We start from the raw sequence: 24,280 nt of genomic DNA on the forward strand, positions 1-24,280 counted from the left end.
TCTCTCACTCCTAATTTGCTTCTTTCTCAAGTTTCTTTTTCTCTTAGAGCAATCATTTGGCTCTAAAAAAATCAAGAAAGAACTGCCAGAAATATCTTTTCTATGCAGCTCTTACAGTGCTCCTGCTGTCCTTGTAGAAAAATAGTTTTAACTGCCGAGCTGCTGACACTATTTATTTGGATTTATATACCAAAGGATAGCTTGAAGATGGATAAAAACAGCAAGCATTCCACAAAATAAAAATGTGGGTTCATTTCCATAGGCGTACATTTTTTAAAATGCAGTACTACTGCTTGTAATTTTACTGTAAAAGTTTCAAATACAATACACACATATATGCAGATAATTAAAAATATACAATATCAAGCACATTCTGCACTGTTAGCCTTTTATAGAAATGTCAGGTATGCACTTTTTCCACAGCATATGACTGTTTCGCTATCTCATTTTTCAGATATGAGAGTATACAAATGCTTCTCCCTCTTTAAGTACCTGAATAGAGAAACTTGAATAATGTATGTTTTTGATGTTAAAAAAAGTGTTGTGTCTATTTATGATATTATTGCAACAAAATCCCTGTCAGTAGGTCTCTGAGACACTTTAATTCATTTGTACCAAAGGTGTCTTAGACTAGGTTTGTTCCCATTAATTTTGCCTTCTTAAACGTTAATCAGGTAATGTAGTAAAACTTACACAGCATTTCAAAGGACATGACAGCCTCTCTAAATTTAAAATTATCTACAAATAACACACCAGAGTAACTTTATTCATCACTGAAATGTTGCTGTTACTAGGGAAAGTGTGTGGCAGCTTGTTTAACAATAGGCATCAAGAAATGTATCCATGTAAGATGTAGAGAAAATTGGGCTGTATTCTATGTCATTATCTTTCTAGACAAGCTATGGCAAAATAAACAGAATTTGACCATTATCACCTACCATTCAACCTTGGACTGAATTACATACTCTCTTTCTTTAATAGCACTGCACTCATTTTGGCATTTAAGAAGTTGTTGCCTCATTTGGGAAGCTTCACTGGCAGATTCTTCAGGGAACTGGTCTGCTTTTTCCAGTTCATGTTGCTGTTGTTCCAGTTCAACACTAAGATGTTTGGCTTCCTGCAAAAGCTGGATCTCAGATTCCTGTAAACTACATTAAATAGATACACTTAGAACAAGGCAATAAGAAGCACAAGAGATAAGCTTTATATCTTACTATAATATTTAATACAAGGTTTTCAAGACTAGACTGGATAAAGTCCTGATTAACCTGGTCTGACCAGCTGACCCTGCTTTGAACAGGAGGTTAGACTAGATACCTCCTGAGGTCTTTTCCAACCTGAATTATCGTGTGATGCCATGATCCCATGAGAACAGTAGAGTCTGCTGTGGGGTTTTTTTTCTGCATGGCTAGACTTGGGGTGGGATTCACCTCATCTAATTTTAACCAGATGAAAAGACAGTTAGTTAGACCAACTTAATTTTCTAGCACCTCCTAGAAGCAGAGATAGGTGAATCATTTTATGCTAAGAGAGGTGCCTAAAGGCTGGTTTCAGGTTGTTGTTCTATTCACATGGGCTATATTGAAGATACTGCCAGTAACTGGAATACTCTGAATGAACACAATCAACGTTTCAGTCCCTAGCTTCAGTAACCACACAGCAAAGATTTGGCATCTCATGATATGTGAAAAAAAGGCCCTGTCACTTATTCATAACCTTTTATGGCAGATGAAGCAGATAAATATGGAGATGAAAGCCAGTACTAGGGCTGAAATCCCAAACAACTATAATCAATAGCAAAACTCCCATTCAGTAAATGCTGCATCCTCCTTCCTCCTAGCTCAGGTTTACTGTCCTTCTAGGAACAAAGTCAAGGACCCTTACCTGTAATTTAGAAGGTTTATCACTCTTTGAAGTTACATTTACGCTTTAGTCCAAAGGTACAATTGCCTTTCAGGAGAATATATCTCAGTTAACTCTCAATCAGTGTGGAGACCAATAACAGGGAAGTATTCAACAGTACAAGGCCAAGACTGGGCTGTAAAACACTCTTAAGTTCTTAGTAAATATCTGGACACCTACCTAGCTCTGAATTGCATGTTGCTATTGCTGCAGTGTTATCAGCATCCAAAGGAGCTCATTTAATGATACATGAGCTGCAACTACATTTGTGGACTGCTGTGGAAACACGTTATGACTTGTAGAATTGACAAACTTTCTGCTCTCGTTTGTATCACCAAAGGCTACCTTCACATAAACAATGAATTGTAATATTCCGACAACGTTAGAAGACTGTTTTTCATGGTGTACTTAGAAGCCTATATTGTGCTATTTGCATAACAGATCTTTGAAGAAGATTGTTGTTAAATACAGTGCTTATTATGGAAGAGTCATAAAGTGAACTACAATATGAAAATTCATATACAATGCATAACACACAAACTTAGTTTTTATGATATAGAAATCATTGTGTATGCCCTCTGAATATTAACTACATTATAAGTTTTGTAAAATGTTATACTAATATTAGCCACAAATGATGTGGAAGAATAAAGAACTCTGCTAGTTGCCCTCTCTTACTTAAAAATATAATGCAATGCAGTTAAGTTTTTTAAAAGGAATTTATAATACGCCATATTAAGAATCTCTATATGAAATTTTAGCTCAAACATGTCTTTTGTGGATACATTATAAGCTTAAAAACAACTGAATATGTAAAAATTACTTATCTAACAAAAGGAGTTCAAATGAGATGGTAACTACAAAAACACAAAACATACATAAACCAACTATACTGCACAAATGTAGCTGAAATAACATAGCAGAAAAAGTTTTGTTTTATGTAACATTTCTACTTAGATAACCACTTCCTTTTTTAAGCTAGAAAATAAGAAAACCACATACTTCAACAGGAAACAAGAGTGTGTCTTTACCACAAACAAATAACTTCATGTGTTGCTATAACTACATCTTAACTTTTTAATCATAGTATAAATTGAGACGTCTGTGCAAGATCTTATATAGTAGTTAAAACTTATTTAAGTCATACAGAATGCACACTGTTTTGGGAGAAGATATAAATGATTGCAGCAATATTCAACCATTTAAAAACATAAAATATTATTAGAACTGTATTTTTTCAAGATAATAGAAAGATAAAAACAGAAATAAGAGTTAAATGTTGGATCTAGATGAGATCCTGTCCACCGTAGTGGTTGCTAATAGATTTTCACGTGAAGGTATCTTGAAGACAGTTCAAGACTACTGAAAGTATGGAAGAAATAACTGGACATGAACACAAAGTACACATCTAGAAATCCATAAATGCAAAAATTTGCTTGCCAGGTCTTCATGCAAGTATGCATGCAACTCAGTAACTTATAAACCTTTCCTCTGTGCTTTTCTCCATACCAGCATTGCTACTGCTGTAGCTCTAGATATATCTACATCTGTCTGGAGATTTATCTAAAGATTCACAGCAGACTTCTAGCTTGAATGCCGATAAATAGTTTTGCAGTATATTACAGGAGACAATGTGATTGCTTTCTGAGTTAACATGTAGAAACATGTTTAGGCAATGGCACTTTCTACTGTGCATGTTCCTTGCATTCATCCAGCTAGTAACAAACCATTGGATTCAGCACGTAACAGCTGGTTTATTCTTGCCATAGGACTGCACTGCTATTGATTCAGAACAAAAACCTATATGGGTGTAAAGAAGGTGGAAGGGAACATTTGATGAACATGGCAAGTTGTGGAGGGCAAGTCATTCAAGGATAAATGAAGACACTCATCGCATGATAAATACTTTATTTGGATACCTTCATGGACACTATGGTTACTCTGCTTGTAGATCAGGGTTTTTTCTTAATATAGCTAGAACAGAATGTGATGTCACAGCATCAGGCAGTGCAGTAGTGATGAGAATGGTTCCAGAATTTTGTTGTGAGGAGCTTTACTCTTATCCTACAGCACTAGGCAATGCCAATGAAGGAGGCCATAACGACCGAGAAACAGGCTGCAGCAGCCTTTTAGAATCAGGTTGCCCTTAAACTGCTGTAAGTCTGTATCTAACTAGTTTAATATGGGCCAGCTCAATAGTTGCCTGATGTGGCAGGTTTTGGATTTGTGAAGTCATTAATAATGTGCCATAGGTATTAGCTCCCCAAACTATCAATGAACCATCACTGTTATCTGATGTTCTTATAGCTTGGTGTATGAGGAGATTCATATTAGGTTCCTAAATTTAGATAATAGAAATAAAATTCAGGATTGACTTACATGATTGCAAAAGCAAATGGTTTTCAGGGAACAAATATGAGCTCAGGTACAGCTTTAGGTGCAGCCTCACCGCAAAATGAATAGGTGAGACAGCACCAGAAAAAGAGACAGTCTGTTGCCCAGACTTTCAGCTGTGTGGCAAGCACAAATTCAAAAAGCACACAACACCCTGAAGAAAATGTGTTGAAGTTGTCATCTGCCAGGTGGCATCTCTTGACTTCCTGGAATGTCACATTAAGCAAAACTGAAACCAAGAAGTAAAGACCACTATTTACCAATAAGCAAACGGCCACACTACACACTCATAACTCTGCTTACTCTAGCAATAGCCTTGGGAATTATCTGCATACATATTAGCTGCGTTCATTGCATCAAACAAATGTACTGTATACCAGAGAGATTGGTTGCAATTGTTTGGTAGAGCCGTTACATTAACAACTCACAGGGAGCTATGCTGCTTAAGGTGCTTAAGAATTTCTCCCTGGCATCTCTGTATGTGACCTAAGGAAAGAGGTACACACACAGCTTGAAGACCTCATCCAGCATAATTTATTTCTGCATGGCACATAGCACTGGAACACAAAGAATATTCTCTCAGGGGAATTAACTAGGGAAGAGATGAAACTCAACTGTAACACGTAAAACAAAGTTCTTGCTCCACAGAATAGTACTGCATGTGTAAGAGCGAAGAACTAAAAAATAAGAAGGGGTATTAGTTCTGTGAATGTTTGATTGTAAGAACAGGACAAATGCTTTATAAAAGATCACAAAAGGTCATGCTCGGTACAGGTGAAATGTGAAAATTTGTGAGTCATGAGCATATCATGTCTTCATTTAGGGGACAGTGTTAAGGATCTTTCACTGTGTTTCCTGTTCTTCAGAACTGCGACTTCTTCTGAGTTTGTGCCGGGTTTCATCTCAGTTGACTTAAACCAACAGTATAAACATATACTGAACTGATCATCAGCACAGAGCCCTTTCTAGGGAGATGAACTGGTTCAGGCATACCATTTTTAATTTGCTTTACCATGCATTAGTCTGAATAACAGTCAGATGATCTTTTACACAACCAGAGCCAATTATATGAGAAAGAAATTAGAAGACTCAGTCAGCCTTAAGAACTGTGTTGTCAGAATTTTAGGAACCCTTTTTCAAATTATGGTACACTATTTACCACTTTCCCCCATTCATATTGCTAAGACCAAATTTCAGCCTAACCCAAATAAACAGGTATTACTTGAATTAGTTTTAGAGTCCTTAAATTAGTCCTTAGCTTCAATGACAGAGGAATCATTGTTCTCTTATAAGCAGAATTGCCATAAAGGTTTTGAAGTGGACTGACAAGGAAATTGGGCTAAAATGCTGAGGGACTGGTGGATATTATGGTACGTATTATAGAAATTTTACAAGAGTATCACGATGCTGATTTTACTGATGACTATGGATGTACCACACATAACATCAAATACTGCCTTAGTATTGCAATATCTGCAATAACATATTTCTGTTCTGTGACACACTGTTCAGCCTAGTACAACTGTACTATCTACCCCTGCTTTGTCCCTGCCTCTTCCTTTCCTTCCACTCACACAACCCCTGCTCAAACCTGGCATAGAGCTAGCAGCAGGGTCTTTCCCCATCCCTTCTCTTCTATTATCTCTCCTTCAGCAAGGTACCAGAGCAGGGCAGACTTACAACTACTACATTTAACTTCAGATTTTGATTTATATTTTGAGGGCTAAGGATATAACTTTCTAAATTTGATAGCAGTCCTGTCTGGTATGACTGTGAATATTCTCTAAGCATAAAATTCACCCCTACTTAGATGTGGAAGTTTCCTTTTCCTTCTTAGACTCTCTTTCACAGAATCACAGAATGGTTGAGGTTGGAAGGGACCTCTGGAGATCATCTAGTCCAACCTCCCTGCTCAAGCAGGGTCCTCTAGAGCACATTGCACAGGATCGCGTCCAGGCAGGTTTTGAGTATCCCCAGGCAAGGAGACTCCACTACCTCTCTGGGCAACCTGTTCCAATGCTCTGTCACCCTCACAGGAAAGGAATTTGTCCTCATGTTCAGATGGAACTTCCTGTGGTTCAGTTTATGCTTGTTGCCTCTTGTCCTGTCGCTGGGCACCACAGAGAAGAGACTGGCCTCATCCTCTTGACACCCTCCTTTCAGATACTTGTACACATTGATCAGATCGCCTCTCAGTCTTCTCTTCTCCAGGCTGAACAGGCCCAGCTCTTGCAGCCTTTCCTCATAGGAGAGATGCTCCAGTTCCCTTCATCAACTTTGTAGCTCTCCGCTGGACTCTCTCCACTAGTGCCATGTCTCTCTTGTACTGGGGAACCCAGAACTGGACACAGGACTCCAGGTGAGGCCTCCCCAGGGCTGAGTAAAGGGGCAGGATCACCTCCCTCGACCTGTTAGCAACACTCTTCCTAATGCACCCCAGGAGACCATTGGCCTTCTCGGCCGCAAGGGCACACTGCTGCCTCATGGTTAACTTGTTGTCCACCACCACTCCCAGGTCCTTCTCCGCAGAGCTGCTTTCCAGCAGGTCAGCCCCCAGCCTGTACTGGTGCATGGGATTATTCCTGCCTAGGTGCAGGACCCTGCCCTTGCCTTGGTTGAACTTCATGAGGTTCCTCTCCGCCCAGCTCTCCAGCCTGTCCAGGTCCCTCTGAATGGCAGCACAGCCCTCTGGTGTGTCAGCCACCCCCCCCAGTTTAGTATCATCAGCAAACTTGCTGAGGGTGCACTCTGTCCCTTCCTCCAGGTCATGGATGACTACATTGAACAAGACTGGGCCTGGTATTGACCCCTGGGGGACACCGCTAGCTACAGGCCTCCAACTAGACTCTATGCCACTGACCACAACCCTCTGAGCCCTGCCATCCAGCCAGTTCTCAATCCACCTCACTGTCCACTCATCCAGTCTGTATTTCTTGAGCTTACTTATGAAGATGTTATGGGAGAGTCAAACACTCTGCTGAAGTCCAGGTAGACAACATCCACTGCTCTCCCCTCACCTACCCAGCCAGTTGTCCTATCATAGAAGGCTATCAATCAGGTTGATTAAGTAGGATTTCCCTTTGGTGAATACACGCTGACTACTTCTGATCACCTTCTTGTCCTCCACATGCTTAGAGATGGCCTTCAGGATGAGCTGTTCCATCACCTTTTCAGGGATGGAGGTGAGGCTGACTGGCCTGTAATTCCCTGCTTCTTGCCCTTTTTGAAGAATGGAGTGACATTGGCTTTCTTCCAGTCTTCAGGCACCTCTCCTGATTGCCATAACTTTTCAAAGATGATCAAGATGATGGAGAGTGGCCTTCTTTTCTTCTTAACCTTCTTATCTTCTTCAACAGTTCTCTTATGACATTAGCTTGGCAGTTTACAGTCTTTTCATACATTATAATTCTGGCTACGTATTTTTCAAATATATCTTTCTCTATTTTAAACTTGCATATTGTGTGTTTTAGTTTGTGCTTCCTTTCATGGCCACTATTATTATGTTTATACTAAAAACATATAGATGTTGTTCAAACAAGTAGTGAAATATTTTAGATTACCTTGAATCTTCCTGTTAAACAAAACTGCTTTTCATCCTTGTGTTCTTGCTTCCCCTTTAACAACACTCACTGTAAGAAAGCCTTAAATGATTAGGCCTCAGCATTAGGGGAAATTTATTTTAAACATGTAATGCTTTGGCTAATGAAACAAAGTCTAAAACAGAATTATGGCAGAGGATAAGCTGTCAAATCAAATATTTGCAATGAAGCAAAGGAAGATATCCTTAGAAATCATCTGTAAATATTGTACCTTATCACAGTCTTATGCAGCAGGGCGTACTTTGCCTTCAGCTCAGCTACTCTGCTGCCTGGAAGTTTTCCAGAAGAAAACAGCTAGGGAAGGGAAACAGACAATTATAAAATCTACTAAGCACTAACATTTTCATTATGCTGAAAACTATTGTTGGCAGTCTCTTAGTTTATTCACTTTTTGGTGACAGAGCAAATGGAATATTCAGATGAAAAATGCTTTTTTTACATAAGAATTTAAAGCACAAGTAAAACAGTGTAAAGACTGTCATAATTACAGCATACCTTCACTTCTATCTTTTTTCTGATCTCCCATCTGCATTGATATTTCATGATAATTCTCTCTTGACTTTCTATTCAGGCCCTACGTCACCAATTTTCTGTGTTGCTTATATGATGGTTCAATTGGTTGTAAAAAAGAGGAGCTTGGCTCAGGCTATATCACCCCAGGTCACAGAGCTTGTTGCCTTACATGCCTGTGCAGGTCCTTCATGGCAAACACCACTCCACATATTTAGTACTACAAACACCATATATATGTGATGCAGCTTACCTATTTGTTAGGTGATTCCTCACGTGTCTTCAGGGAGGTAATTTGGGTCAGTGAGGAAAGCCAGTCTTAATACAAATAGGAAATACAACTGAGAGCCCAGTTTTACCACTGGGAAACAATCACAGCAGCAATATGGCAGTATCTCCCAGGATATTTCTTTAGAAACCCTTTCCTTCCCCTCTTTTGGTTACAGGTAAGAAGAACCACATACATAAATCCAATTTAAAAACTTAAGGTGGTCTCGCTCAACAAAAGTCCATAGCTAGGCTTTTGGGGCAGCATGTCAAATCTTCAAACTCTTTTATGGGAACTTGCCAAGAAATACGGTTGTGCGTGTCTCCTGAAGTAAGAAACAAAGTTATTAAAGCACCCAAAGAAGCTCAAAAGTCATACTTCAAACCTTGTGTTTGCTAAAGGCTCCAGGGAAAGGCCCTCCCTCTGGGCTGAACTAAAGGTAATGTAAGAGATTCATACGTAGGCTACTCTGTAGATGCCCCTTTCTTGAATATCCAGGAGAAATCGTCCAGGACAAATCCTATGGTCAGGAAGCAGAATTCAAGTTAATATGCTAATGGAAGTATCAATTTTGTTGGTAGCTTTTTTTTTTTTTTAACATTTACTGCAAAAAATTTCAGGGCAGCTAAGCCTATCTTTGTTTTTTGTAGCCCTGAGAAAAGGAAAGCAGACCTGTCTTTCATTTGTTTGCATGAGATTAAAGATAAACAGCTCTCTAATATTTATTTTGGCATGCTTTATGAGCAAAAGATACTGCTCACTTAAGCTCACGTTCTGACTACCTCTTCTGCAAGAAGGAAAATATTTCCCTCTCTGAGTCCATTTATTAGCCTTATGTGAAGGTACGGTTGTCCTGTTTGAGTATCTCACTGTTGTCCTTTCTCTTGAACTACACCTGTAAGTTTTATTTTTTATTACTGCTTAGCTTCTCACTGCACACGCAGACCATGTTTGACAATGTTCCTTCAGAGGTAACTTTATCTGGTCTTGGAGCTGCATGCTTTATATCCATAAACTTTTGAAGCATTTCATGTTTCAATTTCTGAGTTCACATCAGAGCTAAGAGCCCCATTCCAATATGGCTGGACCCATGCAAAGTGAAGATACTTAGCTCTGGGGACCACAGAAGAGAGATTGTATGGATAGCGTAACCAGCATGTCAAAAGGGGACGAGACTGTGATCATCATCAGATTGTCCCTGTTATGAAAAGCTTAGTTGGAGAGCCATCAGAGAGTCAGCATTGGGCTACCCTGATCCCAGGATTTGTTATTAAATCCCAGTACACTTTTTGTTCCAAGATTCTTGGGAAGCAGGAAGAACAAGAAGGGAAGGAAAGAGGCTGCAGCTTGAGGAGAAAAAGAAGTAGCTGACTGTGGGAAGAGAGGATTGTAGAAGGGAGGAAAAGCTTGAACCAACTGCAGAAAACCCTTATTTGTGGTGATAGACCTAGATGAGGGATGATGCCCAAGATACACAGATATACAATGCATTCAAGTCTGCCTTTTCCACAGATATGATATTGGGTGATGTGGAAATAAAATGAACTACAAAAGCTATATCGTCTGAACCAATGGATGCTCCCAGCAATTCACCGCATGCCTAGAACAGGGATAGAAGTTGTGACTTTTGCCTTGCACCTTTCTAGCATGCTGACAAACAGCAGATGTGAAGTCCCTGAATACACTGACTATTGACAACAGAAATTAGGGACAGGACTGGAACGACAGTAGGTACCTACTTGGACACTGGAACTATGGTTGTGCACAGTCAGCAGAGTATGAGTACTAGCTCTTTGCAAAAGATACTGAAGATGGGTAGCATTCTCATGCTTTTAGAGACGCTCTTCAAAGGGTGGTATAGAGGACAGAGTTCTAGCAGTTTACCATCAGGTGGGCCAAGAAATATAAATTTTTCTTACCAGAATGACTTCGGTTCCCACTGATATTTAGGACAGAATTAGGGCTAAGAAATTGCTTGTCACTCTATCTTTTGCAAAGGCTACTGATAGTCCTGACATAAACCTCCTCTTGTGGTTACGGACATCGTCTAGCTCAATGGCAACAGCCTGAACAGGCAATATGGAGGCTGAACGATTGAGGCAGATGATAGAATTTTTTTTTTATATATAGCGCATAATGGCAAGCGGTGAACACGTTGAACTAGCTTATTGTCATGGGATATAGAAACAAATACAATAGCTAGGAAACAATATTTTATTTCTGCCAACTGTAGGTGTATGACACTAGCTTCACCAGGGATGAGCTAAGATCTAAAATGCTGAAGCCCAAGCTTAAATATAGAAACAGTCACTAAAGATAGTATAGATACTGTACCTAATGCACCCCCCTCTGCATTAGGCAAGTCCTAATGCTCTTACCTGTATAGGACTGAATTTTCACTACTTCCAACAGTTAGAGAGACACATCTAAATCATATGTTCATTGCTTTGCAAGTCTGACTGGACATCTATATTTCTTTCTTTAGAAACTTGTGACTAATGCCGTACAGTGGCAGAGCCTACTTCATACAGGAAGGTTTATTTAAAAGCTGAAAAAACACACAAGCGATATCATCTACACACACAACACTCACCTGAACTTACCCTTGATTGTAGACTTTTACATGGGATTTGCTCTTGAGTTACAGGAACAGCACAAAGCCAAATTACTTTTGTTTAACCAGCAAAATTTTAGGATACAGCCTGATCTCAATTAACTATTCAGAGAGTGCTCCTGCCAAATTGTTTTTGCTTTCTCACTTATTTTCTCTCTTAAAGTTCCATCCTCCTCATCTGAGTGTGAGTTAAAATTACTGTATATTTCAATGGTATTTAGCAGAGGCATAAGCACTGGTATTATCCGAGACTGAATGTGGCCAGTGAGCAAGACAGACATGAATTCAGGTGAAAATGTTCTTGGATTAAGGTAATGTTCAAATTTAAAGTGCAATAACTATTCTAAAAATATTTTCCTGTATAGTTTTGGGGATATCCCGAAACTACCTTCTGCCTCTGACATTCTATTCCAATTCCTCACCTCACAGACCTTTTATACATTTTTGTTTACAAAGAAGAGCATACTTTAGGGAGGGGAACAATATTAGGTACTAAGTTCCCTTTTAGCCATCAGAACAGCATTTGGAAAATTGTTATCTAAGGGCAACAATCCAGAACAAACCTCTACTCATGAGGATAACTTTTCAGTTATATAAATGGACTTAAATAGGGACACTTGCAAGAGTGATCATTATCTACTTAACTAATGGCTTGAAACACTGAATCTTACCATGCAACCTTCAAATTAAAATATAAAGTAATTCACCTTTTGCTCTTTTGTTTGTACCCATTTGGCTTTGGAAGAAACTGTTGAAATCAGAAATGAAATCATGTCACTAATTTTATGTGTCTGTGCTTATAGTGGATTTTGTCCTGAATGGTAGATAAGGTATAATGGGCATACTGGTCCTATTTACGCTTTTAACCAAATCTGGTATAGCCAGTACAATTGCCAACAGTAAAAAAAAAAAAAAAAAAAAAAAAGATTGAGCAATTTAGGTGAAATTTAAGGCACCGCACTGATTAGCCAGTATATGATTAACAAATACACTATCAAATAAATCTAGAATAATTGTAATGAAATCAAAACAAATAGGCTTAACTTTCTCGTCCTCCACTGATTTGTACTAGGCATAGTTACTTACCTCTGCATAAAACTGAAAAAAATTCTACTATTTGGACTTTTCAGATTGCACAAGAAATAAGGAACTGTGCTAGGAAAAAAGCATATATTGGTGCATATATATCAATACAAAATAACGTTTTTTGTAATGTCTTGGAAGAAATAACAGTTTGCAAAAACACTACAATGTCATTTTTTGTGAAGGGCAAACATGTCTCAGACATCCGTATTTTCTAGAGTTTACCTCAAAATACTACCATGAATCCTAATATGCCCTTATTTGCCTTTTAATTTTGTGTAAACAGTCCTTCCATTGGCTCACAGACTTATTCTATTCTGGAATCCGGGAAATGAGTAATATTTCTAATAGGACCTATAAAGTAGTGGAGTATGTAATACGAATCATTCTTAAGACAGAGAAATTACACTGGTGTAAAGAGTAAAAAAGTCAAATGGGAACATTATACCCATTTATTGAGTTTCTGGATGCCCTTTGCCTCTCTAAACTACAGGTTTCACTTTTGGATCTCAGATTTAGCAGAGAAGTGTATAAAAATTCCTGCAACCAGGTGCCATAATATAAAATAGTTACACAGCTTCATTTCTCAAGCATAGCATTAGCTTTCTTTTTTAAATATTGCAAGCTAAATTGGAACTGGAATTCATAAATATTTCTTTTTACTTCTATTTCTGGATGTTTGCAATGGATGACTCATATCTTTGATATTCGGTCTAATCTGAGTTAGCTTCATCCTTGTCTTTAGTAACATATAAGGCATGTTTTAACATAGGATAAGTAACAAATTAAATTCTTAAATTGCCATAGAGACAAAACATAATGATTTTACTTCTGTACAGCCAAGTGACGTTGGCTATGGGCATAGACAGAGGCTTTCCTAGCCTTCACACTTTAACTTATAGGGTTCTTTCGTATCCATGTCATAGTAAAAATTACAGACTACTAAAATGAGTTAAATATAGACAGGCTTAAATACACAAATATATATAAATCTCAAGTATACACACACTTTCTTTCATTAATCTATATGTACAGTCAGATTCTAAAGGTCCTACTCCATTTCATTTATCAGTAAGAACTAAGATACATAGTCTGATCGTTGCAATAGTAGTGTAAACACAGACTAGTCCAGCTGCTGCTATTCACCTGTATAATTAAAACCTGGATCTGATTTGGGTCTGATCATCTTAATTCTGTCTATTATATCCATCAAGGTTAAATAAAATCCATACTATTTTCATAATATCCATTATAAAAATCAAATAAAGAACGCTACTACAGCCATGTTTTAAAATGCAGCACAATGCAAGTTAATTCAAAAATCCAGTTGAAATGCATTAAGTCGACACTGACTTCCCTGATAATGTTCACCTATTCCAAAGTAAAATTGATTTTGGAGGCAAATTTTTTGTATAAAATGTTTAACAAAGCTTAGCAGTACATATTACTAAAATACATATCAAAAGATGGACTTTCTACAAAGACATTAGAGTCTCTCATAGCTCATCCTGAGAGCAAAAAACAGTTAATCATTGGTTTAAATTAGTGATAGTCCACCTCACAATGATCCTGCTCTGGTAGCATTTATAAATAAAGCAGTATTTATAGAAACTTTAAAAGGCTAGCATTCCAAAGCTGAAAGCAGCTTTAATATACCCAGCTAGGAACATAAATTTTAATATAAGAAGGTTAATGGAAGTTCAGAGTTGTCTGACTGAATCTTAAAAAATGGCCATAAAACCATAATCCTCAGAGATAAAAAAAAAAAAAAAGCCACTGTGGTTGAACTGAGGTATAATAGCAACAAAAACCTAAAACTCTCTATTTAAAGGAAAGGGGAAAAATATGTAAATTGAGCTAAATTATGGCACAAGTTAAAGTTTGATGGCAATAGATAAAGGAAACCAAAGAAATCAATGAAGCGTCAGTGATCAAAGGAGATAGAAATAAGAACGGCTTTAAAAGATAAAAAAAAAAAAACCCTGAGAAATCCATAGTTCAGGTGTATGTATACTGCTATGTCATGATAGTAAAATTCTAAGTTGATATAGGGTTATAGAAAAGGCAAAAATGTCCAGTACTGACTGAAAGGCACTGTGTATGGCAGGAATTAATTTTTGATTTTTTTTACTGTTTTTTTTTAAACTCTGACAAATTCTAAGGCCAGAGTACGTAAAAAGCCATATGGAAAAAATATTCCTGTATCAAGCAATTCAATATTTCAGTACAGTACATAATTTATGTAAGAAAGTAGTATAAAAAATATAAATATGCATTACAGAAGACTATATGGAAGTAGATATCTTGTACCAGGTATCTAACATCTCTGATGTTCAGAAGAGAAAGGCTTGCAGAGAGCTTTCACTTCTTGTATAAAAGTCAGCACCGAAGTCCCCAGACTGCAGACAAGTCTGGCGCCAAGGGTCTTGCAAAGATTACTCTCTGCCAAAAAACAATCCTCAAAATGGCCCATCTTGCATATGTAACACAAGACTCCAGTTGTGGAGAAGATGAACTACTGTAATTCCTAACAGTTGCTACACAGAAATTCAACATAGGAAAGATAAAATATTCCTAATTTGTTTTATTATTGGTAAGAATGCTTGATTTTAAATAACCTATGTTTGAAGAAGCCCTAATGTTAATTAAAAAACACAGCATACTTTGGCAGCAGTGACTGTAATAAATATCAGACCTTCTAGATTTCGGCCTTGGCAAGTACTCTTGGAAATTAAGTGTAAAAAATGTCATCATTCAAGAACACACAAATAAAACAACTAATGATAACACAGTCAATGGTATTTACATATATACATACATTCACAGACACAAACAAACATAAAATCTCTAAATTAGGGTTTGTGATAATTTTCTGCTGGACCTGCAATAGTCATGTATTTCTGTAAAAACGTTGCCTAAAAGACTAAATCCCAAGTTAAAAAAAGAAGTTTCATTTCACCTCCCCTCCCACCCTGCCCACCAGCTCTCTAAGATGTTCATTTGTAGATATTCATCCATAGTTTATTTTGTTGCTTGTAAGTGCTCATGTTGCTGGAATAGCCCTCTCCAGTTACCCTAATAATGTTGCTACATTGAGAACAAGGTGAAGAACCAGTGAAGATGAAGAAGTGAGATAAAAAAGAGCTTTTGTGCTTGACAGGTCCTTTGCAGTCCTGCGTTAACTATAATGCTCTGGAAAGAATTGAGGTCACTTTGTTATACTGGCAGCGGATGATCTCAAGCCTGGAGTTTGGAACATAGTCACGTAATTATTCTTAAACTGTTGCATCTTCCAAGCTCTTTTAGTGTGAATTGCTTTTCTCCTTTCCTTAGCTTTTCTTCCTTATTATACAATGAACTGACACCACATAAATTTTTAAACACACCCAAAATTGATAGATCACCTGGGTAAACTAAAATAAATTTTCCTTTTTTAAATGAAGAATTACTGGAAAGCTGGATGAAGATTTGGCTGCTAGTAGGTGGTTGCTTGGCAACTTCTTACTGCTTTCTCCTTGTACTCCCATAAATGTAATTACATAAAAAGTATGTATCTTATTACTGGGTTGACTTACATCTTTCCCTTTTAATATAATTTCATAGAGTTATGTTTACTTTATCCTGTTAAGCTACCCTCCCTTTTATTTTACACTTATTTTTAACTGATTAACATGTTACACTCCAATGAGTGCACATTTCTAACTTTGTTGCATCTTTTGATGCTATCTGACTATCTGAGGCTTTGCTTTTCTACCAGAAAATTAAACAGTACTTTTGTTTCCTTCAGTCAGTGGAAAGTCCATGAAATAGTAGTACTAAGAACTCTAAGAACTTTAATGTTCTCAGTTTTGAATTTTGTGTCTTTTTCATGTCTTATTTGAGCTCTCCAGAAATGAAAAAAATTTAGCCAAATTTCAAACTTAGGAAGATTACGTAATTTGAATATTGGTCTAGTGATTTGCATGCTTTGGAAGAAACATACTAAGAAAAGTGTAGAAGATCAAGACAGCCATCATCAAGACAATACATATTAATAGCAGTTACTCATAATCATTATGAAGGTGAAACATTTGACAGCTTCCTAGGAAAGACTTAATTTCAACGTTCTGTAGAATCTCTGCCTTTCAGATAAATGATGGAGCTAACACATATTTCTAATTATGTGTGTAGGTATTGCAAAATAATGGGCATGTATTCTAAACTGTAACAAAATAATCTAAAGTACTTGTGTATTGATGCATGCAGCATAGGGAACAAAGAGGAGGAATTAGAAGTCTGTGTGTGGTTGCAGGGCTATGATCTCATTGGCATCACAGAGACGTGGCAGGATAGCTCACACGACTGGAGTGCTATGGTGGATGGATACAGGCTCTTTAGGAACAACAGGCCAGGAAGGCGAGGAGGGGGAGTTGCCCTTTATGGGAGAGAGCAATGGGAATGCATGGGGCTGTGCCTGGGGATGGCTGAGAAGCCAGCTGGGAGCTTATGGGTCAGAATTCTGGAGGATTTGGTAGTGGGTGCAGAGGCCCTGGTGACAAAGGACACTGAAAAGGACGTGGTACTGAACACCTTCTTCATCTCAATCTTTACTACTATGACTGCCCTTCTGGAATCCCAGGTCCCTCAGACCAGAGGGAAAGTCTGGAGAAGGAAGACTTACCCTTGGTGAAGGAGGATCAGGCTTGGAACACTTAAACAAACTGGACATATACAGTCCATTGGACCTTAGGGGATGCACCCACGAGTGCTGAGGGAGCTGGCTGATGTCACTGTGAGGCCACTCTCCATTATCTTGCAAAGGTCATGGAGACTGGGAGAGGTTCCTGAGGACTGGAAGGAAGCAAATGTGACTCCTATCTTAAAGAAGGCTAAGAAGGATGATCCATGAAACTACAGGCTGGTGAGCCTTACCTCAATCCAGGCAAGGTGATGGAGCAACAAATCTTGGACACCATTTCCAGATACATGAAGGACAGGAAAGTTATTGGAAGCAGTCAGCATGATTTATGAAGGGAAAGTTGTGCTTAACCAACCTGATAGGCGTCTGTGATGGCATTTGTGATGGTCGTAGAAGTAAAGACTGAAGTGAATAAGGTATTCAGTACCTCGTCCTTTTCAGTGTCCTTTGTCACCAGGCCCTCCGCCTCATTTAACAGAGGGCCCACATTTTCCCTAGCGTTCCTTTGGCTGCTGCCATTTCTGCAGCAGCCTTTCTTGTTACCCTTCATGCCTCTCGCCAGATTCAACTCCAGATGGGCTTTGGCTTTCCTAATCCTATCCCTGTATGCTCAGAGCACTCTCTGAGCATACCTATATGCCTCGTGCGTAGGCTGTCCCTGCTTCCACCTCTTGCATGCTTCTTTTTTGAGTTTTTGACACTGTCTCTCATAACATCCTTGTAGACAAACTGATGAAGTATTGGCTAGATAGGTATACAGTGAGGTGGACTGAAAACTGGTTGAGCTGCCAAGCTCAGAGGGTTGTGATCAGCAGCACTAAGTCCAGCCAGAGACCAGTCATTAGAGGTGTACCCCAGGGGTTGACAATGGGGTCAAATATTATTTAATAACTTCATTTATGGCCTGGATGATAGGGCAGAGTGCACCTCAGCAAGTTTGCACATTACACAGAACTGGGAGGAGCGGCTGATGCACCAGCTGGTTGTGCTGCTGTTAAGAGGGACCTTGATGGGCTGGAGAAATGGAAGAGGAGGAACCTCATGAAGTTTAACTCAGAGAAATGCCGAGCCCTGCACTGGGGAGGAATAACTAGGGGAGAGTTATTAGTACATACTAGGGGATGACTGACTGGAGAGCAGCTTTGCAGAGAGGGACCTGGGAGTCCTGGTGGACAGCAAGTTGGACATAAGGCAGCAGTGTGCCCTCATGACAAAGCAGGCCAACAGTATCCTGGGCTGCATTAGGCAGAGTATTCCCAGCAGGATGAGAGAGGTGATCCTTCCCTTCTGCTCAGCATGGTGAGGCCACATCCCTAGTACTGTGTCTAGTTCTAGGTTCCATAGCGCAAGGCATTTCATACTGGAGCAAGTTCAGGGAAAGGCTACAAAGATGATTAAGGGAGTGGAGAATCTCTCATATGAGGAGAGGCTGAGAGAGCTGGCACTGTGAAGCCCAGAAAAGAGAAGGCTGAGGGGGCATCTTGTCAATGGGAATAAATATCTGATGGGAGGGTATAAAGAAGATGGTGCCAGACTCTTCTTAGAGGCGTCCAGTGACAGGACGAGAGGCAATGGACACGAACTGAAACAAAGAAAATTCTGTCTGAACAGAAGAAAACACTTCTTCACTGTGAAAATGGTTGAACAGTAGAACAGGTTGCTCAGAGAGTTTCCAGCCCTGGAGGTATTCAAAACCTGACTGAGCATGATCCTGGGCAACCTGCTCTAGCTGACCCTGCTTGAGTAGGAGGGTTGGATCCAGAGGTCTGGATTCTGTGATTCTGTAATCGTATTTTCCACCTTCTACTTCTAAGCTGCAGGTTGTGTAATTATTTATAACATCACATTATAACTAGTTATTTTAACACACAGAATAATCTAATAATTTATTTTAATGCTGTTTATTTTAAACATCTGAAAGGTTTCCTCAAATGAGTCTTTCGTCTCATAACAGGACACAACAGAAAAATATCACGGGATTAAGGTACTTTATAGTTTGTATATACTCAGGATTTCAGTATAATACTAGCCACTTAGCAAGTAGCTCTTCTTGCCAAGCTGTTATGTGAGGTTTGGAATTTGCTTTCTATGTTATTTATTTGAGGACCTTTCCTTACTTCTTTTGGATATTATTTAAATGTTTAAACATTCAAGGAATAAAAAGGATACATGCTCCTCTTAGAACAGAAAGCTTTGTATCCTCTGTTAAAACCCTCAATGAGTCCCCTCTGTCTGGACGCTTTCCTCAGAGCTCAAGTGTTTTTTAGTACGAGGAGATAGCAGCACTACACTATACCTCCCTTTCACATTTCATGGGCTATGTCTACATTGCAAAGGGAGGAACAAGTATAAACGTGCTGAACTCATGGCATGACTCTTGCATTTCTATCCACACTGCTGGCTATCAGTCTCCAGAGCATCCACATCATCCTTTAAAAGAGCTAAGCTAGGGATATCTGTTGGCGCTTGGCTGGCCTGTACCTGGTACCGCCAAACTGTCTGGACATAAATTTGGAGCCACTAAGTGAACTTAAGCTTTCTCCTCTAGTTCAGTCCATAGCTCAGAACAAAGTTCATAACTGAGCACGTGCTTGTGCTAAAACAGTGCAGAGGGGAGCGCAGCTTCAATTTGCATCACTCTCCACACAGAAGCAGAAAACAAGGATCACCTGCTCCAGGGTCTTAGCATCAGGGCTGCCATTGCTGCCATCAAACTACTGCCAGCTAACTGACACACACTCGTGCAAAGAGCTGTGTGTATGTGAGGCTGAAGCTTCATAGATATGCGACATCTGGAGCAAATGCATATGTGCATTTTGTAGAGGTCTGAATTACATAACTGATTTGTCTGCTTGTTTACTTCTTTATTATCTTTGGATTTCAGAACCTTTAGACTGCATCTGATTCATATTTCTAAGCTTTGTGGAGCTCCGTGACTGAATATTGAGATTAAAAAATAAGCAGGAAAACTGCTCTAAAAACTCCCAATCCAGGTGTCACAGAGTTTAATGCTCTTAGGACTTCTGCGATAATTCCATCTGATTTCCTCAACAATACACAGGATAATTTTTACTTTTTTTATCACTTTTGGCACAGGATTTGAGGTATGGACTTTAATACTGCAAGACCAGACCCTTACGCAGAACACAAAGCTCAGTACTGGAATCAGTGAGAAAATTCACACTGACTTTTATTAGAACGAGTCCTAAATCACTGAAAGCCAAAACCACCTACTTAACTCAGCATGCTATTGGTAAATAAACTGATGTAAGGATAACTATTTCATGGCTTGCTAGATAAACAAATAGGTAAAAATCAACTAGAATTGTTCCAAATAACCTTTCCAAGTTTTTTTTTTTTTAATTCAATTTGGGAAAATGGTAAAAGAATAATGTAAATTAAACCAGGTCTACTTACCAAATGGCCTTACTTTTTCAAGCAATGAAATTTGGTCCAGTTTAGAAAAACAATGTGAAAATTTCCCCAGACACCTATGATGAAATCCCAGTTCCATCCACTCTCAACTAAGCTAAGATTTCTCCTGGAAATATTCTTTTCTAGTATAAGGTTAAGATCAAATTCTTTTCAAATCATACTACATTAGAAAACAGTTTTCAAGGTAGGGAAAATAGTGTAATAGTCCATTTTGCCATATAGGGTAGTTCTCTCCACATACACTCCATATCATTTGTAAGGTCTAAATGGCAAGGAATGAAATCAGTTATTTCAATCTTTTTATTTTGTTTCTCCTTTCTAATCTGTGAAGAGCCCTTATATCCTGGAAAAAACTCATTCTTTGTATTTTTCTAGAAATTTTATTTACATCATTTGCATTGCAACTACAGCAAAGCAAAAAATAAACTCAATGTAATACAGGAGGAGTAGAATCAGAGAAAAATTTAGGCTGGAAGGAACCTCTGGATGCCATTTAATGCAACTTCCAGCTCAAAGCAGGGCTAGCTTCAAAGTTTGACCACGCTACCTGTCCTGTCAAGTTTTGCAAATGCAGTGACTGAACAGAGATTGCACCAGTTATAAAATAACCTCTGTAATCTGCTAGTGCACCAACAACTCTCTCTACTTTTTACCTTAGAGAAGATACTGATAAGTCCTGAAATACAGAGTCAACAGCACTTCATGTCACTTTTGGATTTTTTCCAAAACCATGCAGCTAAAGACTCTGCAGCTCTTAGAATAGCTGCATGCTACAGCTTTGAGACTGCTAGAAAGGTAAGCCAAAAACATTGAAAAACAAAGCAGAATTGCAAGTTAAACTATAATGTATGACTGCAGTCTATAGTCGTCAGACTGTAGGAAGAGTAAGGAAGGCAAAAACAGATGCCAAAAAAGAGGATAATAATTAAGCCAGTGTATTTAAGTTTCTAATCCTTTTTAATAATCAAATTTAACTGATTAAATTATTTCAGACTGCTTTCTAGAACTTATAAGAAGCAAGAAAGAAAGCTCCTGAGGCTGGCTTGAGTCTTTGATCATAAGAATTAAGCCCCTCAGGTACCTGTTAAATAGAGGAATCCTCTTACCTAACCTTTAAGCCATCTCCAAAGTAGTTGTCTACTACTGGCCAGCCCTTTAGGTTTCACGTACAGCCAGTGGGTTCCCAGGGTGTCCATCATAGACACCTATTCCCGCAGGTGGGATGAACCTCCTTTTCAACGAGCCTCGTACTCACCTTTGACAATAGAGGGAGCCAAAGATGACCGATTAATTAGCTCAGACTAGATACCAGATATTTAGATGACCGAAGTTTTGTTTTTAAAGCGAAACATTACATCACAATCTATATATGTCCAGTAAATATGCTCATTACACTTTTTATTCAGTCGTTCATATCACTCATTTTTAAATGTCTCCAACATTCATTCAGAGCTATAGAAGACTACAGTCCTTTCTAAAATTATCTAGAATTTCTCCACTAGAGAATATGATTTCAGACTTCAGCACTTATTTCAAAGTATTTTAAGACAAGAAGATAACAAATGCTAATGTAAGACTGTAAATATTTAGTTACACTATAAGTTATCAGTATGTCAATGCAATTCTGCATTCACTTTCAGTGTGCCTCTTTCGCAGACTGGGAAACATGCAGAAGTACAGACAGGAATAGCAGCACAGTAGATTCTTAGGGAAGAATATACATTGTTTAAGTAACCAGTCATTCTTCCAGGGAGAAAAGTTATGATGGTAGTAAGTAAAGAAAAAAGTAATGCGATTTTTAAATTAACACTGTCAGTAGAATTGACAAAGGAAAGGCGGAATCCCTCTCATCTCTAAGTACACACTGACAGGGAGTAGATTTTGTAGGGTCTATATTGGAAGCCACAGGGAAAGTCCTTTTTACTAGCCTTTCTAAATAGAAAAAGATTTGACACTGAGTTCTCTCAACACTTAATTCAGGCAATAAACAATCATATCTGAACCCACAAGGCTATAGGTTGTACAAACGATTAAAGAAATTACATCATTTAACTATGCAGACAAATCTTCCATTTTCAAATTTAAAATTTCCCCTTCTTTTGAAGAGGATCTTTGAGAATTTTGGAAAGTAAAATGACATCTCAAGAAATCCTCAGAAACAGATTCCAAAATATACCAGCTTCTTAAATAAAGCAGGAACTGGTCAACTGAACATTTGAGATACTCTTACGAATAAATTATACAAATAAAATATATGTGCTGTCAGCTGAGAAAAAAACAGAGAGCGCTTATACATACATAATTTAAGATATCAAGGTCAAAAAGAGTGTGATTCATATATGACCTAACTTGAGATGTCTACAATGTAGACATGTGTCGTACAGGTTACTTTTGAAGTCAGATTTTAACTTCCTGATGTTCACCATGGACACCATTTCCAGTTCAATCAAACATTTCAAACTACTCTTCTATTCTTTCAGCTACCCTTCTGTTCTCTCCCGATGTTTATGATGAGCAAAATCAGACCAAAGCAATAAGTGTATAAAATCACATTCATAGGTAAATCTGTCCTCTCATCAAAGCGCTACTTTTACAGGAGAAAATTAACTTCCTGAGCCATTTCTCTTTGGAAGCAAAACTAATTTAAATATTTTTTAAAAGTAATATTTGTACTTCACTAAGTGCTTCCCAAATTATTTTGCCTGCTTTCCTATGCCAAGAAAACTTTAAACATAATGAATAAGATTATATGCACTTTTAAAATACAGCATATCATTATTTGACAAAGTGAGGGCGTAAGTTTTATGACGCTCTCATTTCATTGTCTAAAGGAAAATGACTCGGTATTATAAGTGATTTGGTATCTTGGATAACACTACAGTTAGAGTTGGTTCCACATATAACAAAGCCAGTAACTCATCAGGAAAAAAATTAAACACTAAAAAAATGAACCTGAGAAATGACGGTACTCACTTGTATTTTGCTATGGAGTCTTTTATACCAATATACCGTCATTGAAGGACTCAGTTTACTATAAGGTAAAGCACTTCACATTAAAAAGCTACATGCAGATGATGGTACATAAGCAAGACAAAATTGAGAGCAGGGGTAAAATAAGGGCATACATGAAAAATATTAACTATTTAGTCCTAGCTATAGCTACGATAGATATAGCTCTATATTGCATTAAATGGAATTTCTACCATTTTACTGTTTTAATTATGCATGGATCAGCCAGACATCTTATAATGAAAAGTAAACTGCTGAAAGCCTTATAAAACTAACAAACAACTAACTTGGAAAATAATATCATGAATTCTTTCCCAAGGCACAGTAGTTTTATACCATAGCTCATGGGAAAAGGCAGTCCCTACATGGAGAATATGATAGTCAGCCACCATGAGGATGATACAAAGGTCAGAAAATGCTGCATCTGGTAGCCAATTCTGTCCGCATGGCTCAGGTAAGAAGAGGGGGGATAACGGACTGGTAAGATAGACCCTGCAGGAAAGGAGATGACTTTCCTGCTGTCACCTGATTGGCCATGAATCTCAGGAACATACTGAGTCTCCAGGACAGTCTTACGTTAACTGGTTTCACTGGAGCAGGCTTTTGCAGGAATCAAAAAAGGAATTTTTCTGAAAAGGCCTTATAGACATAGCAGGGAAGGGCTTTTGCCTTAGGTATGCCCTTATACTTAGATTGTATTCTGGTTTATTTTCTCCATGTATTTGATGAACTACAGGGTCTTCTGTGGCTGTAGGTAAAGGAGAATGCTCAGCAGTAAAGTCTACATT

The 24,280-nt window shown here is 38.3% G+C and overlaps 1 protein-coding gene across 2 annotated transcripts in view; it reads right to left on the reverse strand.

Annotated features, from left to right (window-relative positions):
• The window catches only part of CCDC146 (coiled-coil domain containing 146), an 87,849-nt gene that overhangs the window by 32,814 nt on the left and 30,755 nt on the right, over positions 1-24,280 (reverse strand). For both annotated transcript variants that reach the window (XM_068926927.1, XM_068926831.1), the window contains 2 exons: positions 8,107-8,189; positions 939-1,148 (listed from right to left, as the gene is read on the reverse strand). In XM_068926927.1, coding sequence (XP_068783028.1) covers positions 939-1,148; positions 8,107-8,189 — 293 coding nt within the window. The remainder of the gene's footprint in view (positions 1-938; positions 1,149-8,106; positions 8,190-24,280) is intronic.

Source organism: Struthio camelus, chromosome 1 (assembly GCF_040807025.1).
Source record: "Struthio camelus isolate bStrCam1 chromosome 1, bStrCam1.hap1, whole genome shotgun sequence".
NCBI lineage: Eukaryota > Metazoa > Chordata > Aves > Struthioniformes > Struthionidae > Struthio > Struthio camelus.